Source organism: Larimichthys crocea, chromosome I (genome assembly GCF_000972845.2).
Source record: "Larimichthys crocea isolate SSNF chromosome I, L_crocea_2.0, whole genome shotgun sequence".
Taxonomy (NCBI): domain Eukaryota; kingdom Metazoa; phylum Chordata; class Actinopteri; family Sciaenidae; genus Larimichthys; species Larimichthys crocea.
Genome location: NC_040011.1, coordinates 28,258,751 through 28,280,265, shown reverse-complemented (window position 1 = coordinate 28,280,265; position 21,515 = coordinate 28,258,751). Strand labels below are relative to the sequence as shown.

General features: G+C 43.1%; 1 protein-coding gene across 1 annotated transcript; it reads left to right on the top strand.

Moving 5' to 3' along the window:
• Positions 1–342: 342 nt before the first annotated feature.
• Positions 343–20,514, top strand: atg2a (autophagy related 2A). The gene is made up of 42 exons (XM_010739182.3): positions 343–895; positions 1,263–1,425; positions 2,278–2,427; positions 2,571–2,673; positions 4,142–4,286; positions 4,600–4,833; positions 4,928–5,027; positions 5,609–5,773; positions 6,110–6,252; positions 6,649–6,727; positions 6,947–7,196; positions 7,356–7,497; positions 7,584–7,682; positions 8,489–8,644; positions 9,237–9,510; positions 9,872–9,944; positions 10,062–10,236; positions 10,322–10,464; positions 10,582–10,694; positions 10,829–10,986; positions 11,450–11,582; positions 11,717–11,901; positions 11,983–12,063; positions 13,634–13,740; positions 13,823–13,915; positions 14,031–14,101; positions 14,511–14,587; positions 15,541–15,711; positions 15,798–15,924; positions 16,260–16,483; positions 16,578–16,807; positions 16,913–17,048; positions 17,577–17,798; positions 17,883–17,984; positions 18,239–18,323; positions 18,602–18,755; positions 18,873–18,942; positions 19,067–19,149; positions 19,252–19,373; positions 19,501–19,655; positions 19,790–19,948; positions 20,255–20,514. Exons 1-42 carry the CDS (start codon positions 725–727, stop codon positions 20,489–20,491), a joined length of 6,060 nt encoding a protein of 2,019 aa, XP_010737484.3. The 5' UTR covers positions 343–724; the 3' UTR covers positions 20,492–20,514.
• The last annotated feature ends 1,001 nt before the right edge of the window (positions 20,515–21,515 follow it).

Below are 21,515 nucleotides of genomic sequence, written 5' to 3'. Positions count from 1 at the left end.
TATATATTCACTAGCTCTGTGATTCTAGCATGACTATTAATATTTACTAATGTTATATTACATTTATGTCAATAGATCCCCTTAAATGTTACACAGTGGACTTTATAAAGTAAAAGGTTTTAAGTTATAAAAAAGTTATAATGAATATATTAAAAAAATTAAGTTTAGAGAGGTGCAGTCAATTATATATAATAATAAGAATAATAAAGATTTATTGTTACAGTTACAGAACAAAATTTACAAAATAAAGTATGACCTTACAAAGATGGCGCCTGGGTGGCGTCATCGCGTCTCCCTTTTCCGGGTTTTTGCCTTTCGTCACTGTGACGCGTGACGCACGCACGTTCACCATACCATCAGTTGGTGTATGATAACAATAAACAACCCTGAAACAAGAGATACGCACCAGCGGGACCTGTCGCTCGATTTCGACACAAACGTACCGAAAATATGAGCCGAGACAGCTACCGACAGTCGGAGTAACGTCTCGTCAAGTGCCGTGGGAGCCTCGTCGGTGCTGACACAAAGGATTTTCGAGTTTTTGTGTCAAGCCAAGGGGAGAAGTTACCGTCTGCCCCTTCCTTAGCCCCTTCTAGCTAGCTGCGGCTCATTCCTTGTTCCTGCACACTTCGTGTTGGTCTGTTATGCAGTTGCCAGAGGACTGTACTCGCACTCGTTCTCCTCCGCCACCTCTTCGCTCCCTCTCCCCGCTCTCTCTGGCCCTATGTCTCGCTGGCTCTTCCCCTGGTCAGGCTCAATCAAGAAGCGGGCCTGTCGGTACCTCTTACAGCACTACCTCGGTCACTTTCTGCAGGAACGACTGAGCCTGGACCAGCTGGGTTTGGACCTGTACAACGGCAGCGGTGTCATCAAAGAAATCAACCTCGATGTCTGGGTGAGTTTGTGCAAAACAGAGGAGGGGACAGGGTGGCTGTCAACTTGGCAGCGCGGCGGTATCATGGTGTGTTTTTGTGGGACTCGTGCACCCTTGACTGTTTCGCAACTGCTCTCGAGTTCAACAACAATCTCTCACGTCATGCTCTGAGCCTAGCTCGCATTTCTACGAGGAAATGCACTTATGGGAAACACACCAGCAGCCCACCTGGTTAGTTAGATGTCCCTTCAGTTTATAAACACTCAATAAATAGATTTCCCCCTGTCATGTTGGCTGCACGCTTCATTTTTAAGTCTACGCCCAGAGTATATGAAAGCAGGTTTCTTTCACTTTGTGTTTCTCACTGACTCATTCCTCTTTACTTTAGGCTGTCAACGAGCTTTTGGAGTCTCTCGGGGCTCCTCTGGAGATAGTGGATGGCTTTGTGAGCAGCATAACGGTGACCATCCCCTGGCAAGCTCTCCTGACTGATCACTGCACCTTAGAAGTTTCTGGTCTTCAGATAACATGTCGACCCAAGTACCGTACCAGTAAGTCCACTGAAGAGCAACTTCTTCAAGTCAAGATTTCCTCTGGGGACATTAAAACATGCATCAGTCAGACCTGGGTTAAGTGAGGGCATCTTCCAGGGTTAATCAGACCTACACAGACTGTTTCAGTTTGACAAGTTCTGATTAGTCTAAGGACTAATTTGTCTGTTTTTATTCCTGGTTTAGAGCTTGATTTGATATTTAAAGGTCCACTGTAAAATCTGGGAATTAAATATTAAATATTCATTAGTATGTTTTCATTATTGCATAATAACCTGAAGAATTGTTTTGTTTGTGTTGTCTTATAATGGGCCCTTTATATAGAATTGTTTTGTTTGTGTTGTCTTATAATGGGCCCTTTATATCTACAGTGAGAGTGGGTCCTCTTTTGTGGAGTCTGCTATTTTTGTACAGTATCTCAGAACAGACAAGCTACAACTGATCTAGATATGGCCTTTTTGAATTGATATGAATTTAGTTGAGTTTTTCTACATGCTTGGAAGGAGAGGGTGATTCATTCGCTTGTAATCTGCAACTTCACTGCAACATTTTTGCTCAAACTAGTAACAGCTATTTTAATAACTGACTGACAGTCAATGAATCAACTAATCCTCTCAGCTCTGCACTGATCTGCAGAAAGCTCAGGAGGTGCAACATGGATCTTCATGTGTATATTGTTGTCACGTTCTTTTGATATTTTACTGGAGAGATACAACTGGAGGCATGAAATGCAGACATGAAAGTAGGTTAAAGGGGGTCCATGGTTAAGACAAGTCGAATCATGAATCTTTATTTCGACATTAGCCGTCATGTACAGAAATCACTGAATCCCATGTGTGTTTGTCCACTCAGGTGGGGGTTGGGATTCCCAAGGCTGGTCATCAAGTATGACCTCCAGCATGCAGCTGGCTCAGGAGTGTCTGAAGGACCCCCCAGAGGCATCCGAGGAGCCACCCGCCCAGCTGGAGGGACTTGAGATGTTTGCACAAACCATTGAGACGGGTGAGTTAACTCTAGTGTGTTTCCTCACTTTGTAAAGAAGTGACAGCATCAACCGACTTTCCAACACAGTAATAATGTGACTACCCAGGATGAAAAACACAATCTGAGAAAAGGCATGACGCTTCTGTCTTCTGTGATTGCAGTCCTTCGTCGTATTAAAGTCACCTTCATAGACACTATCGTTCGCATCGAGCACCAGCCCCTGGACCTGGAAACAGGCGTTGCCTTAGAGGTGCACATCAAACGGTATGTCCTAGAAATGAGCTGTGAAGAAAAAGATTATTTTTCAGTGAAAGACCTTTTGATTATTTCACCTCTTTCATGATCTTGTGTCTTTTTTTTTGTATTTTGAAGTTTGGTACAAGCACATATAAAATGTTCTCCCTCTCCTCTCACCTTCATTTCTGTAGTTACAGCTTTCTCACTACAGTTGAATTCATCGCATTATTTCATTATTTCTTTACTTCACTGTTAGAGTAAGTGTGTAACACTGATGTTTGCCTCCTTTGTCAAAGTACACGTGTGAACAAGTTTTCTTTCAACTGGGCTGTGGTCATAAAAGCATCCTGTTGGGGGTGGGGGGTGCAAACTGAAAACACAAACTGGATCTAAAGCACTTCAAATGATGGACGACAAAGAAGAAGCTACACATGATGAGCTGAAACATAACAGTCAGCGTACTTTTCTAAAGCCTCCAGATTCATGCCCATAAGCTCGTTTCTGTGATCAGTTGGGTTCTAACTCTCCCACATCAGCACTGACATTACAGCCAGGGGAGATAGAAAGCAAAATGAAAGCCAGGAATTAGATTTCATCTTCTGCGTGCTCATCAGCAGATAAAAGAGAAGCCCCAGCTCTGTTATGAACTTGCACTCCTTGGCTTTGTGTTGTCAGATAACCTCTCCTTTTTAACAGGGTCAATATTGACCTGAACAGGGCTTTATCTGTGGCAGCCAAATAGCTGCAGGGCGTACTTAAGGTGTCGTCGATATGTAATGTCAGGAGATTCTGTGGCCTTGGCATTGATGCATATGTGTGACATGACCACAGACAGATAGTTAACAGGTTGTATGACAATAGAAGAAATAATAATAATAATTTATTCAAAGCGGTGCATAATATGACATTATCAGCTGCAGTGTTCAGTGCTCATGTGACAATATTATTAAAGCATAATCTGCAAAGTGAAGCTTACTGAGTTAATGTGCTGTCATTCTCAATTATCCACTTATGTGATTAAACAACAGGTAGACAGTGCTGGATTTCTGTGTTTGTTCCCACTGGAGCTACGCGTCTCCTGACTGTGTTCCTATTTGCTAAAACGTGTTCCTGTTGAACCTTTTTTGTTTTGTGGCTTGTTGACAAAGCCGCTCAGGCTGGCTGTGCTGATCTGGGGTCAGTGGCCAGCAGGCTCCGTCATCTTAACAGGGCACTGATGGCAGAGTCGTACTACAGCAACACAGGCCTGAAAGTACGACTTGTATATACATTTTAAAAACATGAAAGATTTAATGAACATTAACACTTTGATGGAGCCTCAGTCCAGTGCTACTGTAAGTTTTTCTTAAAATGTAAAAGACTTTGACCAGTTTGTTTACTGTCATGTTGCAGGCGTGGCTACTTCTCCATTTGAACTTTAGGAACTGCAGACTTTTCCCTCTCTGTTCTGAACATCCCCATGGCACTAATGTGTGTTTTTGTGGTGTTTCTCCAGGCTGGAGTACTTTGACGAGGCGGTGAGAGATCCAGCCAGCCAGACTGCCGTGCCTGTCGACATCCACCAGCCGCCCGCCTTCCTGCACAAGATCCTTCAGCTGAGCGCTGTTCAGCTGTTCTACGACAGCACTGGCACAGTACAGGTGATGGACACCACACTGCTGAGGATTCTTTATGTATTGTCTTTTATGTTGACTTTTTTTGTTGTTTATTTCTTTCACCCTTCTTCAGTTTGTGTATTAAATTTACCAATTCACCTTCTTAGTAATGGCATGAAAAACTAAAACATATATAAAAGAATAACTCGCAATGTTTACACAACATTTGACACCTCCTCCAGGAGGAGCTGATGTGTATTTAAGAAGTTTATAATCTCCAGCTCTTCCAGCTAATTGCGCCCAGGGCGCAAATGTGGCCAGGACCGGCGCTGAACATATGACTTACCTAATTTTTTAGGATCCTCCTGAGGAGGAACGCCAAGAATTAGCAACGGCAAGTGAAGGGGACGAGGAGGACGATGACGAGGAAGATGAGGAGGAAGATGAGGAGGAGGAGGAGGAGGAGGAAGAGGCGAAGCCACAGAAATCCCCTCCCTGTCCACCATCTCAGCCACTTCTCATAGGAAACTGCTCTGGTTTCATCGAGACCACCGTCAAGATCAAACAGAACGACATGCTACCTGGACCAAAGGTGTGTGTGTGTGCCTGTCTGTAACTGTAACGTTTAGTAAATGCAAATTTGATCTCATGTTGACTTCTTTATCCTGTCTCTTTCTATCGGTCAGTTGGAGTTAGATGGGAAGGTGGGCTGTGTCCACATGCTGCTGTCTCCAGATCAAATAACCCATCTGACAGACCTGCTGGCAGCCCTCTGCATCGATACTGGTATATTGAAACACAGTCACACTTATGCCATTCAATTCTCCACACTTAGTTCTTGGAATTTATTAGGATTACAGGTTATGTTAAATATGTCATGGTGGTTATGGTATGAATAAAGATAAGTCATGTTTCTCTATGGTTTACTTAATTATAATCAAGCAGAGTTATTTTCTGTTCAAGGATAAAATAGCAAACACGCCTCCATCCTCCATGAGTTAATTGCATTAATGATGTTCATTCTTCATTCAGTCATCATTCATGCATTTAACTCATGGAGAATAGAGGCGTGTTTGTTATTTTATCTCACTAAATAAAACCACACATTCACCTCTTATTCATTACTTCTTTGTCTAGCAACTGGTGCCTAAAGCTTTTATTAATACATGATGTAAAACTCCTCAAAGGCAGGAAGACTCTGATCAGATACACTTAGACACAGACAATAAGCCTGTGTTCTGTCTTCTGTAGTAAGGTCACAGACATCTGTACGTGTCTCATAAATGTGAGATCACACTCGGCGTCAAACAGTCTCTTTCTCCCTCACACACAATCACAAAGCAGTTTCTCTGTCATCCCTTCCCTAGAGCCAGAGACTAAGTGTGGTGGAGTGCACAGTCGTCCGTTAGACTCTGATGACCTGCGCATGATTGAAGAGGACCTCAGTAAGCAGCTAGGCTCCAGTCCCAGAGACAGGGAGTGGGATGCGGACCCTGACCTGGAGCCCTACATCACCAGCCTGGAGAATGGAGGTACACAGAACTGCAAAGTTCACGGTCTGGCAACATAATCAGCAGGCCTGCTCCTAAAGGCATGCAGTTTGTAATTGTCCCAGCCACCATGAGTAAAAATGTAGCAGTCATACAGTGTACAGGTTCGCATACAGCTTTATTAATCTAAAGTACCGAAAACCTGTCTTTAGCTAGGCTGTGAGGACAGTCTGACTTTGTTTTTGGCTGTTCAATGAGGTGTGGAAATGACTCTCCTGCTGCTCCAGAAATGTGCCATGAATTGTTTGTGTACGTTGTTGTATTTTACTTATCACTGTGTGTGTGTGTGTGTGCGTGCGCGTGTGTGTGCGCCTGTAGAAATGTTTTACTCCATGGGTCCTGTTGGGATGACCAGCAGTGTGACGTCTATGCGCTCTGGCAGCGAGCTGTCGGACAGTGACATGGAGTCTTCTACGCAGAGTTTAGCCAGCTTCACACAGCCTGCAGCACTGTCTGCACAGGTACAGCCTGTGTGTGTGTTTGTGTGTATTTATTTACAGTTTTAAGCATTTGGTAGATGGCTGCAACCAGTTGTTATTGTTATAAGTCTAAAAATTGAAGATGATTTTCTTGACTGTTTTTTTTTTTATTTCTTGAGTAGCACAATAAGGTTACATTCCTCAGTTATCAGTGTTTGTATAATTTAGTATTGCAAAAATAGTTGTAGTGGTATTTGTAACTCAACTTAAAGCATGTACATGTGTGAGTCTTTACAGCAGTGATCCAGGTTTGACTCCGGCCTGTGGACCTTTGTTGTGTGTCGTCCCCATCTTCAGCTGAGAGACCATCAATGAACACAGAACTGGAATAAAAGTACTTATTAAATTACTGATTTCGGCTTTAATTTTCCCTGCCAGGGCATGGTGAACTGTCCCAGGAGATATCCTGTAGCAGGCTGTCTGTCGAGTCTACCACAGGGAAGCAGCCGGACCAGAGGTAAAATCATTGCAGTGCTGAGTGTTTATATCAGCAGTGTGATGGAGTCTGTAGGTCTAAAATATCATGTACTGCACTGTCCTCAAAATAAGTTATTCTATTATTTTTTTGAAATATAATTACACAAATGTCCCATTTTTAAAAATATTAATTATGAATCTGAATGTTCTCACTTTACGCAGACCTTGACCTTACGTCATAATTTATGTATTTTCGCAGGACGCTCACACAGCGGCCAGGCAGAGCAGCTGAAGCCCGATGCTTTGTTGCGACTGACCCTCGGCGGGGTCACCCTAACCCTGCTGCAGGAGGACCCGCCCTCTAGGTCTGACGGAGCCTCGTCATTGGCTCAGGTGTCTCAGGTGTTCTTCCGGGAGCTGGCCTTCTTCAAGGACAGCATGTTCAGTGAGAGAGACTTCCACCATCTGAGAGGCAGCTTTGCCAAGGCCTGCCCACACTCCCATCTCAGGTAGACAAACACTGGCAAAGTTAAATAGCTTGCAGGTGTTTTTTCATTAGGTTGTGTTTTTCTCTTAATGCCATCAGTACACATAAACACACACTGCTGTTTACGGCTTCAATAAGCTTCTCCTAGCTCAGAATGACTAGCCGTTGTCCTCTTTCCCAGAGTGACAGGAGCAGCAGTGCAGGTTGCTTGTGAGATGCGTAGCGGGAGACGCCACAGTCGGGCCGTGACCTCTGACCTTTCCTTCAGCAGACTGGAACTGTTAGAGTGTCTCTGGGAAGACGGAAAGCCTCAATACAGTGAGGTAGAAAAGTAGTTACTGTTTGTTGTCCTGTTAAAAAGCTGATGAGGAAGACTTGGCAGAACAGAGTCTCTCTGTGTCTCTTTCAGTTGCTTCAGTTCCAGAAAGCTGGTATGTTCACAGTTGGAGCTGCATCTAGACCTTGTGCTCAACTTCATTACGGCCTCACAGAAAAACACCTGCGACGGGTACGCATTTAAACACATAAACACACACACTGGGTATGTGCAAAACCTTTCTTATCCCAAAGAAATGCTGTTTAGGTTTTGATATACAACATGCGCTGTACAAATAGGGTTTGTTTGGTTTGTGTAAAGGTGAAGTAGTAGTGTGAACACAATATTGTCAACATAGTGTTTACACCAGGTCCTGACAAAGACTGGTGTTTAAAGAGGGGCTGTGAAGATTGACAGCAGTCAAAGAAGACTACTGGAAAAAAATACATTAAACGTGACAATTATTAAACATACATACATAGACATACAAATGAAATAATTTAAGACAGACGAACAGATATATTATGGCACCCTAATTTTATTTGATTTTATTTTATTTCTAGTATAGTTTAACTAGTTTAGTTTAGTTTTCCTTTATTTAGAATTTATTCTAACCCTGCGTTGACTCTTATTTTAAAAACAAGTACAGAGACCTTTTTGGCTTAAGTCTCCAAAAACCTGTATTTTTTGTGTTTAATGCCTTTTAAAATTACCCAGAAAATAAAAATCAATGTTTTCAGTTTTATTACTGCCATCCTTAGCCGGCTGCATTATGCTCAAAAATAACGTTGGCACCAATAAAACCGTATACTGAAATCCTGGGACATTACAATGGCAGTAATTATAACCATGCAGACTTTAATCCGTCTAATAAGATGTATTAGAAAGATTTTTCAGGTGCAACATTAATTATTTACACAAAACATGTAATCAAAAGAACTGTGAGACTATGCAACTGACATGATGACATGTTAACAATAATTTGTGTGTGTTGACAGGGTAAACAACGGGTGGTGCGGCGGGAAAGTGTAGTGCGGGTGGAGCTGGCAGAGCTGACTGCCGAGCTGGACCTGGACATCCTCACACGCCTGGGGAACCTGAGCAAAGCCTTCAGCCACTGTCCCACACAGACTACTGGACCTGGACTCAGCCAGGTGGAGCCACGTGTACATTACACGTAGAATAAAAGCCCTAAAGATCTTTACCTGTTATCAGATGTAGTCAGTAATTCAGTTATGACACATGCCAGGAAGAAATGCATAATGACGTCATAAACTGAAAACACAAATCAGCATATGTGTTATTGAAGCAATAAAGACGGTTTGTAATGACGGTGGAAATGCATATATCTAAAACAAACAGAGCCTCCTTATTTGGGGTGAGCAGCGAGCATAACACAGAATATAATTTTGTTTTAAGTAATCTAGTTTGGTTATGCAGAGTCATGGATTTCTTTGTCAACATGACATTGGGAAACTAAAAATGGACAAAGCATTGTGGAAAAAGCTTAAAAAGGTAATTCTGTCTTGTCTGACCGAGATCATATTTGTGCTGACGCAAACATGAACCAAATTGCCTGGCATGAGAGTAAATAAGCACTTCTTCTTCTTCTTAATCAGCTACTAAAGCATTTTAGTGGTTACCAGTGACAGAAGATAACTGAGTACGGTCTGTAACACAGTGAATCAGTTCTTCCATTAACTGACAAAGAAATACTAAAAGATGTCTCGTTTTCTTTCCTCTCAGACCCAGAGCAGTGAGCTGTGCTCCTCCTTCACCCTCCTTTCCCCACACGCCGTCCTCAGGCTTCGCTTCCCCATACCCGACCTGCGCCCCCCCCCTAAGCGTCGACCTCCCACCCAGAGGGCAGTGCGACAGGAGATGTTGGTGCTGGAGCTAACAGAGCTGGTGCTGAAACACCAGGAGGCCCCGGACCTCCAAAACGAGCAGACTGCCCCGGGACAGCCGTGGGCACCCTGTCTCACCCAGCTGCTGGAGGCCTCCTTCACCGACCTGCATGGTGGGAACACACAGGAACCCTAAACAGTGGCTGTTTGACAAGCTGAATATTCCACAATAATAATAATAATAATAATAATAATAATAATAATAATAATCCACTCTGCTCTCTAGGGAGGCTTGTGTTTTATGAGTAGCTGTAATCTTCGTGTATCTTATATCTCATAGATATGGTGGAAGTTGTTGCTTGTTGTTGCATCTTTCACATTATAGAGGACAAACACTGGAAATTTAAAGTTCTGTAATTGTGGTTTTTCAAAATGTGTCTGCTAAGGTCTTCATACAGTATGTTATACTTGTTTTTGTTCATAAATCCCTGAAGCAGACCTTGTGAAGTGCACTGATGTGTTGTGTCTCACTAGGGTCATACGAGGGCTGGGAGGGCGGCTCTTTCCCCTGTATCAGAGTGAGGAAGAACCGTGACTCTCTGCCCAGGTTAGTTAGTTTGTCAGTTCTCCAAGAGAAATGTGTAGTTTCTGCACTCATCAGACATAAATATTATAACATACTTTATCCGAGGTGAGGATTACTGACGTACTGCTCTGTGAACAGGATATCAGTGCGTGTGCGTGGTGGTGAGACTCAGGGCCCGGCAGCAGGTCTGGATGGGATGAACCTGGGCCTCATCAGGGACCTTGGGTCCGCTTTCTTTGAAAGTCACTGTGAACTCAACGACAAAACCAGCTCTCCTTTCTCTTCCAACCGCACCATGTTTGAGACCGAGGAGGTGAGGTGACGAATGACAAAATTTATCAGCCATCTATTCAAGCTTCCAGACCGATCTCATTTCACCTTCTTCTTCCTTCCTTTAGATGGTGATTCCAGCTGACCCAGAGGAGATGAGTCAATTTCAGACACAGTGTGTCGCTCAGTGTCAGTGCGCTGTGGATATCAGCCTGCCGCTGGCCTACATCCTTCTGCCCAGCAAACAGGCCTTCCAGAGTATCTACAACAGGTACGTCAACAGAAACACTGGAGGCATTAACATTTAACCAACCTCTTACAGCATTTTTTTATATTGGTCTTAAATAAATAATAATTCATTTTCGTCACCTACTTCCTTATCCAAAAGGATCAATAATGATCTGTTGATGTGGGAGCCTCCTCCTCCGTCGCCTAATAGTCCTGACCAAAGCCGCCATCAGCGCGATGAGTTCCAGCTCTGCAAGTCGGCCTTTAGACTGGGTAGGTTTGATGGAAAAATCTTGACATGTAGATCTGTTGGAGAAACTAGCAAGCCACGATAATTTATTGGCTATGAATGAAAGAGATTAAACAGATTAATATGTTTTTCTGTCTTCTCCCTCTGTCTGCCACAGACTCTGATTCAGAAGAGGACGAGCCTAACTTCTACTTGGCCAGCGAATCAGCTGGAAAATCTCAACAGTCAGCATCCCGCCCCAACCATAACCTCAGCCTCCTCTCCCTCACTGTGATTATTGGCAAAGGTCGCCTCCAAGCCAGAACAGACAGGAAGGTGAGCCATGTAGCTGCCAACCATAGTATTTAAGGCCCCAGAATTTAATGAGACGAGGACTGACTCGACTTCAGACCTGATGGTAAACAGCCAGTGAGACTTGTCTATTCATTAGTAGCTTAATAGTTTCCCCTCATATCAAGCATATCACTGTTCTCCTCTCTCTTAATGGTGAAAATACAGAAACATGCCTGTCACCAGTGGGACTGGTTCATGCGTCTTCTAAATACAAGCAGGACATTGAACTATTGGACAGATGCTTTAGATCGCTGAGATTAGTTGAAACTGAACTTGTCGTTTTGACCATCGTCCTATTGTAATTTTCATACTAAGCATTCATGGATTGCTTTTTGGCTTGCAGTTATGTCTCCAAATCTTGACTTGATCTTCAAAAGATTTCCGACCAGCTCTGGCTTGATCCACTTGTAATTTAAAATGTTTTCATTTCATCTCTTTGCTTCAGGAGGACCAGAATCATGGGGAAATTGTGCTCGACCTGGAAGGGGGGAAGATATTTAGTGTGGCACAGCACCAGAACGACCCCAATCTCAACTTCCTGTGTCTGGAGAGCAAACGAGTGGAGCTCTACCATCGAGGTGCACATTGTCATGTTGTTTGCATTTAATTGCAACATAATTACGAATTCGGTTTACCTTTTATTTATGTTTAAATAGATTAGATGCTTATTGCAAAATGTTAATAATTTCTGGACACCCCCACACCACTACAGCGGTCATCAAAGACACCCCCATCCCACAGCGGTTGGATATGCCCACCTTCACTCCCCCAAAGCACTTGGACCCTACCATCTATCCCACAGAGGTGGGTGTGAGCAGTGTGAGCAGCAGGGAGGGGGAGCCACAGATGTTGTCCACAGCCATCAAAATCACACTGGACCCACAGAGGAGTGTCAAGGTACATCCTCCTCAAACACCTGATTTTGCAGCTTGTGTGACTTTGACATTAAACAGTGTTTGTTTCTGTTTCTCCATGTAGGAGTTTCTAGTCGCCCTTCGACTTCAAGGTGCCACAATGCGACATTACATGACGCCGACTAATCACAGCTGGCACGAGCAGGTGAGAAGCAGTACAAGGAAACTAAAAGATCTTCTCATTATATTCTTCAATGCCCTCTGCATTTCTAGATACATTTATTTAATTTCAAAGCATTTCAAGGCGCTTTTCTTAATTCATGCTTTACTTACGAGAGAAACAGCAGTAAGATTTTCAGCTCTCTTAGAGATTTGAAGATTTGTCGTTTCCTCCAAGTGACAAATGGCTTCGTCTCTCTCTAGACCAACATTTTTGACATTCCACATCCATGCAGAAATAGAAATGTATGAATGTGGACTACAGAGAGAGTGCTGCCAGTTCCTCTGGTAGCAATAGACCAGAGTGCAGTGGAGTAGAGATGTTGTGCAGTTTACAATCCACTGTATAATCCAAATAAGCAGCGGATCATTGCCCTGTTGCTACTTCACATACAAACAATTTTATACAGATTTTAGCATCACTCCATTGGCTCCCTGAGCATTAAGGATTGATTTTAAGATTTTACTGATAACTTTCAGAGCCCGTCAGAGTCTAACTACCCAGCTACATAAACTGTGTATTATCATTCAGGCACTTTTTTTATTTGGGGAGTGTTCAGATCCTCCGTAAGTACAAGTACTAATACACAACATAAAAACACAAAAGTCAGCCAGTGAAAATGTTACATAAAGTGTTAAAAGTATATCATTAGATTATAATTAATCATGCGTCTATGTGGAAGCAGAATTTTAATGTTGTTTGAGGTGGACATCATTTTGAACTTTATGTATGATGATGATTATGATTTATTTTATCTGCTGTTTTTTTTTTTCCCCATTAATTGTTTGCTTTGTAAAAAATACTGAGAAATGTGTAGCAGGTCATGCTGCCACAGTTCAGAGAATGTTTGGTGCGAGTCCTCAAGGTCCAGTGTGCTACTGCATTTTAAGGATAGTATGTGATCACACAATGAGCAGTGTCCATCAGCTCACCTAGCTCTGCTCTCCTGAGCCGTTCTCACACCTCTCTCACTCTCCTGCAGCTGAATGCCAACTTTCCCTCCACAAAATGCTCCCACAATTAAACATGCAGACCTCAAAATATGAAATAAAATTACATGATTAAAGCAGCAAATCTTTCATTTAACTACAGTACATCCCACCAAAGGATGTAGCTGTAGGATTCGAGAATGTGGGTACACACAAAAGAAGGTAAATTACAGTTCATGACAGAATAACTGAAAGGTATTGGATCTTTCCATCCAGAAAATAAAATGTGTTAAAATGTTGAGTTGAGTTGGACACAGATGACCTGACCAAGAACATTATACCATCTGTGCTGGAAGCTTTTGCTCCCAGAGATAATAAGTATATACTGTTACATCGTAACTAATAAACTATGATTCACCAAGATAAATTGCATAACCAAACAGACCTGCAGTCTGTGTTTTTATTGCTGCAATTGCAATTTGTTCTGTTTTATTTTCCAGTTAAACCGTCTGGGTTGTGCAGAAAAATGCAAACCACACTCCAGGCTCAAATCAAATTAGAGAAATGAATTTAAAATGTGTTTTATTTGCCAACTCAGTCTTTGTTTGTTTGTTTGTTTGTTACAGCTGGTTGATTTCCTGGATGTCATTGATGATCCCATTCTCGGATACACAGCCCCCACCGTCATCACTGTCCTCCACACACACCTCTCTACCTGTGCCGTCGATTACAGGTATATACAGAAAATGTGCGAAAATACTAGTGTACGTTACACCTTTTGTCTGTTTTTTCACCCCCATCTCCCCCATCTCCAGACCTCTGTATCTGCCACTGCGAGTGTTGTTCACTGCAGAGTCCTTCTCTCTGTCCAGTAATATCATTGTTGATACTGCCACCTTCCACCTCAGGTATAGTTGATGAAGATTGTCTTTGCTGGAATGATTATCTGCACAATAAATATTTAAAAATATTAAATGAAGTCCCAGTCTAAAATTGTGAGTGTTTTTGTTTTGTTGTGATCAGATTCATCCTGGATGATTCTGCTCTCTACCTCTCTGACAAATGTGAGACTGACACCGTGGACTTGAGGAGAGGTAAGACACATAAATCTGTGTGCTGTGTAAAATAGTTGTAGAAAATCGTGTATTAAAGAATGACCGGTGTCACCTAATGTCATGATGAGAAGCACAAAAAAAAATTCTTCTCACTTTCGTACACTGGCGTGTGTTTGGATGTGAAAGATAAACAGGATGGAAGAATGATTGAAGGGATGTGTTGACACATGCAGTACTTTATTCTCTGAGTAGGGAAATTTTAAAGATGTAAAACACATCATCTGCTACTTTAATCAAAATGTTTTCTATCTTTTAAAAGACATTTTTTTAAAAAACACTCTTGTCTTACAATCTGCAGCATCTTACATTAAGACAAGGTAGTCGGTATTAGCGACTACTACTGTAGTGCAGTCTAATAAAGACCTTGTTGTGTCTCTGTGTCACACAGACTATGTGTGTGTTCTGGACATTGACCTGCTGGAGCTCGCCATCACCACATGGAAAGGCAGCGATACGGGAAAGCTGGTGAGTGCTCGCCATCTGTTTACATACATGTGTTTCCTCGACGTTCACTTGGCAGCATTAAATGACTCTCTGCCAGAGAGGAATGTGAGCGTAAACAAAACATTATAATTAAGTTCAATTTCATTCAAAAACCGCTAACGAGAAGTCCTGTTTATAAATATTTGTTTTACCATTGTGATGTTTCACAACAATAATGGTTTAAAACCAGGATCAGTTTTCAGTCGGACATGGAAACATCGAGACGACAGTAAACATGTCGACAGTGATGCAGCTGTCCTCTTAGCCAATCAGTAACAAGGTGTTCAAAGTCTGTTATGTGACAGTGCGATGTTTTGCAAGTCTGTTTGCGTTTTCAAGGGTTTTATTTGAGACATTTGCTCTGCCCAATCAAATTTTTATCTAAATATTTAAATGTATTCATTTAAATATATTCATTTTAAGTATTCAGTAATTTCACTCAACATTCAGCAACAGATTTAGGCTTATTTGATATTTTTAACACCTTGTATTTATATAGTTGTGCAAAGCAGTCAATTTATATGGCTGTCAGTAAGAATAACTGCAGCTTTAGGTGTAGAAAATTATTTTCAATAAATTTAAAATGTTTGATAATCAGCAGAAATATGCATCTTTCCATCGGGTTGCTGTTTTATTTACTTGGACCATCCGTTATAATTTTGAAAATGAATGCAGGCATCAGAGGTTTGATATATTTCATGACAGCTGAAGAAAACAAATGAAATGTGTTGGCAGAGACAACTCCTCAACAGCATTACTGCTATGAAAAGAGAGACATGTAGCTGCGATATTGATTTCTCCATGGTACAGAGTTTTGATATTTGTTGGAGATTTCCTGTCTCTCTTCATAATTCTCTGTTACCACCTTTTTATTGATTCTCCTGTCATTCATTTAAATATGTTCCCTCCCTTCGTATCCTCTCTCTGTTCTCCAGTCTCAGCCTCTCTTTGAGCTCCGTTGCTCCAACAATGTGGTTCACCTTCATACCTGTGCTGACTCCTGCGCTGCCCTCGTCAATATGCTGCAGTACCTGGTCTCCCAGGGTGACCTGCACCCTCCTCCACGACACACCTCACCCACCGAAATCGCTGGCCAGAAACTACCAGTAAGCCCTGCGTTCTATAAATATTGAAAAGTGGTATAAAGATGCAATAAATGATCTGACGTCGCTGTAATATTTTGTCTTGTAAGCTGTCAGAAAGTCCTGCGTCTTTGCTGCCCTGCCCTCCAGCTGAAACCGCCGAGATCAACCAGTACGACTTGGCTGATGCCTTAATAGACACAGAGAAAAGCCACAGAGAAGAGAGTTTAGATCCAGGTACTGCAGAGTTTGTTTGTGCTTTTTTACAACTGAAGATCACAACAGGACATGGTTCAGTAAAATTCTGACTGACCTATGTTTCCTTGTGTATTCAAAGGAGAATTGCAGGCTGATTTATTTCAGTTGTTTGCCATAAAAGCTCCAAAACTATGGTGAAGGTTCACAGATACAGACCTCACATGTAACACAACAAAAAAGTCTAATGTGAGAAATTCATTTCTAACTGTACACACAGGTGCCAAGGAGTCACTGTGTTAAAGGGTGGAGTCTTTACATCTTCTTGTGCTGTCTTTGATCTTAAACTCACTCATGAATACTATGCATTCGTCTAGGTTCACCCCCCATGCTGAGAGGCTCGCCTGTCTCCGTTTACCTGTTCCCTGGTGAAGCCCCAAAAGGTGGCCCCTCCGTGCAGCAGGGAGAGGACTCTGAGCTTGACGGACTTGTTGCCACAGCGACGGAGGCACAGGCAGATATGATGTCAGATGAAGGCTCCGAGGGCTCCACCGACAACGATGACTTTTGCATGTTGGAGGCACCCGGCATGGGCATTCCTGTGAGTCCTCTTTCTTTTTTCTTCCCCATGACACCTGTTCAGAATTACTTTGTATGTTAACTCACAAAATGTCCTAACATCGGGTTTGTTACAGCCCAAGGACGGGGAGCCTGTGGTCACTGTGCTGTCCCAGGGGCCGATCAGGGTGAAGGACAGTCACTTCTCCAGGCCTCGAGGCAGCTCAGACCTGCTCCGAGCCCCGAGCCGCTTCCCGGTGCCTCAGAGCAGGGTGGTGCTACGGGAGATCTCTGTGGTCTGGCATCTCTACGGGGGCAAAGACTTTGGCGGCAAACCGATGTCCATACATGCTCAGCACGCAAACAGGTACAAATCTGGTCATGATAATCAATTGTTGTTCATCTGTCAGTTCAGTTCTCTCCCACTCTCCTTTACTTTGCTTTCACCATCTCTGTCCTTCGCTCTCGACAGAGGTCGCTCAGTCCCTGCTGGTGTTCGCGGGTCACCGTCTCGCTCCGTCACTTCCTCTCGTCCCCAGAACTCCTGGCGCTGGGCGGGAGGCAGCGGACGTCAACACACGCTGCTGATGGAGATCCAGCTCACCAAGGTATTTATACAGTATGCTGAGTTAAGATGAAACTAGACTAGAAGAAGAGTTTAACTTGTTCAACTTTAGCATTTTTGATGTGTTTGTCTTTATTCAGATTAAATGTTTCATTTCAGCTGTAAATTTTTGTTTGAAATGACAATTAAAGGAAAAGTTCCACGCTTTGGGAAATACGCTTATTCGCTCTCTTTCTGAAAGGATCGATACCACTCTCATAAGCTGAATTTATTTCCTTTGGACGGAGCCAAACTTGCTGTCTCCAGTCTGCGTCCAGTCTTTATGCTGAGCTAAACCAGCTGCTGACTCCACATACAGTATAAATCCTGCAGATTTATGAATTGTATTGATTTTCTCATCTAACTTTTGACAAGGAAGCCAACAGTAATAATAATTTCCCAAAATGTCAGACTTAAATTTAACTTAAGACTAATTAAAACTGCAATACCTTCCTGAGTTAAGGAGCTTCAGCTTCACCAGTACAGTGACACGTTTAAACACCAACACATTTCAACCTCTTTTGCCCTCCAGGTGTCCTTCCAGCATGAGTCGTACCCGGTGGCAGTAGCAGGGCAGGAAGGGGAGGGGCCAGTGGGACCTGGTGTCGGTCCCGGTGGCGAGCATCCCCTCTCCAGGCAGGTCTTCATTGTCCAGGAGCTGGAGGTTCGAGACCGACTGGCCTCCTCACAAATCAACAAATTCCTCTACCTCTACACAAGCGAGAGCATGCCCCGCCGAGCCCACTCCAACATGGTGAGACAGCAGAGAGGAGAGGAGGGAGGATATATTGATCATGTCATAGATATAATATTGATTGTGCGTTTTCTTTTTTTGTAGCTGACAGTGAAAGCCCTGCAGGTGTGTCCGGAGTCTGGCCTGGGTGGTCCAGAGTGCTGTCTTCGTATCAGCCTGCTGCCACTAAGGCTCAACATCGACCAGGTAACTCCTCCAGACTCCTAACAGCGAGAGTGATCCAGTCTCCGTCTACATGACACCCAACAAGTCCTCCTAATTTTGCATATTAATGTGGCCATCAGAAATTACCAAGTACACCAGGAATAGAGAGCTGTATCAGTTCAAAGGTTGCAGCTTCAGAGCCATTACACTTATAGCACATTTATACCGTTCGTCCTGACAGGGAGCTCTTTAACCTCTGCACATCTAACACACCTTTTCTTCTGTCTCCTGTCCAGGACGCTCTGTTTTTCCTGAAGGACTTTTTCAGTAATCTAGCTTCCTTTGTTAACCCTTACCTTCCTGTGGACCCTGCATCTGAAGGTGAGCTACATCTAAAGATGTTTTTTTTTATTCTGTGCTGCATATTTCATCAGTTGTGTTTCATGTTTGACGTTAGGGGGTTTTGTTAAAGACATAAATATTACGGTTTTAAACAAGATCTGTCATGTCGGGTTCTCTCATTTGCTAAGAGTTAGCATTATGCTGGCTGCAGGGCATTTTTTGATGATTACTAATGTTCATTTTGAGCAGATTCAACATTTGATCCTGTATTTATCTTAACACGCTCCAGTGAACATGGATTTTTCTATATTTTTCAGTGAAGGCAGACCCCTCCCAAAAGACATCTGAGGAGGCCGAGTCAGCTGCTGGTCTGGGACCTGACCTTACAGCTTCTGTGGAAACGACGTACAGCGAGCAGAGCTCTTCTTCTGCCGGCTCCACCTCCTCCTCAGACCAGCCAATCTACTTCCGGTATGTAAATCCATATTCATCAGAAAGTCTAACTCTGCTTTTACAAACTAGTAATGGTTAAGTATATTAAATATGTGTTAAGTGAAGGTCTCTTTCTTCTTTCTCTGCTGTTTTCAGGGAGTTTCGTTTCACCTCTGAAGTGCCTATCTGGCTGGACTATCATGGCAAACATGTCGTCATTGAACAGGTGAGCGGTCGCTCAAACGGCTCATCTGTCACTCAGCCTATAAAGCTTATAATAAAGAAATCTGAAGCACTACTGTGATCGTCTTTGATCGCTGACCACCCTTCTGTCCTGCTCTTTGTTTCAGGGAACGTTTGCAGGGATTCTGATCGGTCTGGCCCAATTAAACTGTTCTGAGTTGAAGCTGAAGAGGCTCTGCTGCAGACACGGGTAGAAATACACACCTTTATACTAACACGGACATTTTATTGGCTGATTGCGAAACATTTTTGTCATCTGAGAACGTCCTAAAGTCTTAGTCTTTCTTTCTAGTCTCCTCGGTGTGGACAAAGTCATCCAGTACGCCGTCACAGAGTGGCTGACAGACATCAGGAAGAATCAGCTGCCGGGCATCCTGGGAGGCGTTGGCCCCATGCACTCGGTTGTCCAGCTGTGTGAGTTGAAACTGCTTGTTTCTGCACCAAACACTGCACACGGTTACAGCTTAACACGTACATGCTATTTAACCTGTTTCTTCTCTCGTTTTTTCCCCCCTCTTTCTACGTCTGTTTGTTTCCCCAGTCCATGGAGTGAGGGATCTGTTCTGGTTGCCCATAGAGCAGTACAGGAAGGATGGACGCATTATTCGAGGTCTCCAGAGGGGGGCGGCATCCTTTGGTACCTCCACAGCATCAGCCGCTCTAGAGCTCAGCAACAGGCTGGTGCAGGCCATACAGGTATTCAGTCTGTACAGGATCACACGGCTCATTAAATTATTTGTTGTTGTGTCTGTCTTTCAAAAAGAGCTGGGCTTCAGATATTTGATGCCTTTAACTCCAGTGTTGACGTGAGTTTGCTTCTCTTACCACAGGCCACAGCAGAGACGGTGTACGACATCCTGTCTCCAACTCCCCCCCTGAACCGCTTTGCCATCACAGAAGGCCGGGCTACTTCCAGCCGGCCCCGCAGAGCTGCTCAGCCTGCAGACCTTCGAGAAGGTGTGGCCAAGGCCTACGACACCGTCAGAGAGGTTAGTCTCAAAACTTACCCTCCCAAAGTGCGTGGACCCATCTAAAGAACATGCTCTCACATTCTTGTAGTAAATTTTCACTATTTTTATCAGCTAAAATCCAAATTTGTTTCTTTTAGCCTCTCAAATCTAACAATTTCCTGCTTTTCTTTAGCTAATTTTGAGGACAAAAAAGCATTTTAAAGACATCATCATTAATCAATTAATAGACAATTTCTGAATAACCTGATTTATTTGAGTAGCCTGGTTACTCGTGTGGATGTAAATGTACTGAAACACTAAATATTTTGACTCTCTGCTCTCCAGGGAGTGATTGACACGGCGCAGACCTTGTGCGATGTAGCATCCCGTGGCCACGAACAGAAGGGCCTGCCCGGTGCTGTGGGCGGCGTCCTGCGGCAGATTCCACCCACCGTGGTCCGACCTTTAATAGTGGCCTCTGAAGCCACCTCCAATCTGCTCGGTGGCATGCGGAACCAGATCAAACCTGACGCCCGAAAAGAGGATTTCCTGAAGTGGCGCACGGAGGAAGGCCAAGAATGATGACGCCTTTTTTTTTTTTTTTTTTTTTTAATGATGACGCCTTTTTTTTTTTTTTTTTGGTCTGTGTGTGACAGAGAAAGTGTGTGTGTGTGTGAATGAGAGATCACAATTTCATAACTATGATTATTTCAGATAACGGATCGAATCCAGGGTTTGACTGTGTATGTGCATGTGTGTACAGACTAATGAGTCTGTGGGCTCCGATGTAAAAGCAAATCAACAACTAACGACTACTGCAGTTATTGACACCCAGTGTTTTATGTGGCTCCATCATACATGGACTAAACCAAATGTATTCATTCTGTTTTGCATTCGGCGAGCGCTCTCCTCATATATCCTCCCCTCAGTCATACATTAGTCTGCAGATTCTCCTCACTGTCTGCTCAAACATATCACCATCAATCCAACTAAGGGCACGTAGGATCATCACTCTCAAGGTTTTCCCGTTCATAGACATAGATTGTGGGCACTTCATGAACTCTGAATTAAGCTGCTTGAAAGAGTTTGTACAATTTCACCTTCTTCCAGGAGAAGAGACTAGATTTAAAAGTATAAAGAACGGCGTTATTGCGAGACCAACATGTTTCAGCTTTTTCACGAGTCTTCGTGAACTCGTACCAGAAATGCTTTCTCTGTTTGTATCTTTATTCACCGATCACTAGCTGCAAACGGCGGCACCACAAAAGGTTTCCAGCTGATTTAATTAGGACATCAGTTTACCTTTTATGTGTGCAATGTGTGATGAGGCGCTTTTGTCTACTTGTTGTCCAGTGATGCTCATAGTGGAGACCGGGAGAATATTTTTTGTCCTTTGCTGACACCCTTCAGAGGTTGGCAGATGGTTTTTACCCCGACTTCACAACAGAACATAATGTCATTGGTTCAGCTTTGGCCCCACTATGCACCTGCTTCACTCAGCACTGTTATTTGTGCCATAAACCTTGCAGAGTGTCTTTTTTTTTTTTTTTTTTTTTTTTTTTTTTTTTTTTTTTTTTTTTTACTAGTTTATGTTGCCTTCCTCAAT

Coding starts and splice junctions, on each gene's coding strand:
- atg2a (XM_010739182.3), top strand. CDS start 725: ATGTCTCGCTGGCTCTTCCCCTGGTCAGGCTCAATCAAGAAGCGGGCC. Junction 5,774..6,109: donor CACCAGCCTGGAGAATGGAG/GTACACAGAACT, acceptor GTGCGCCTGTAG/AAATGTTTTACTCCATGGGT. Junction 9,945..10,061: donor AACCGTGACTCTCTGCCCAG/GTTAGTTAGTTT, acceptor CTCTGTGAACAG/GATATCAGTGCGTGTGCGTG.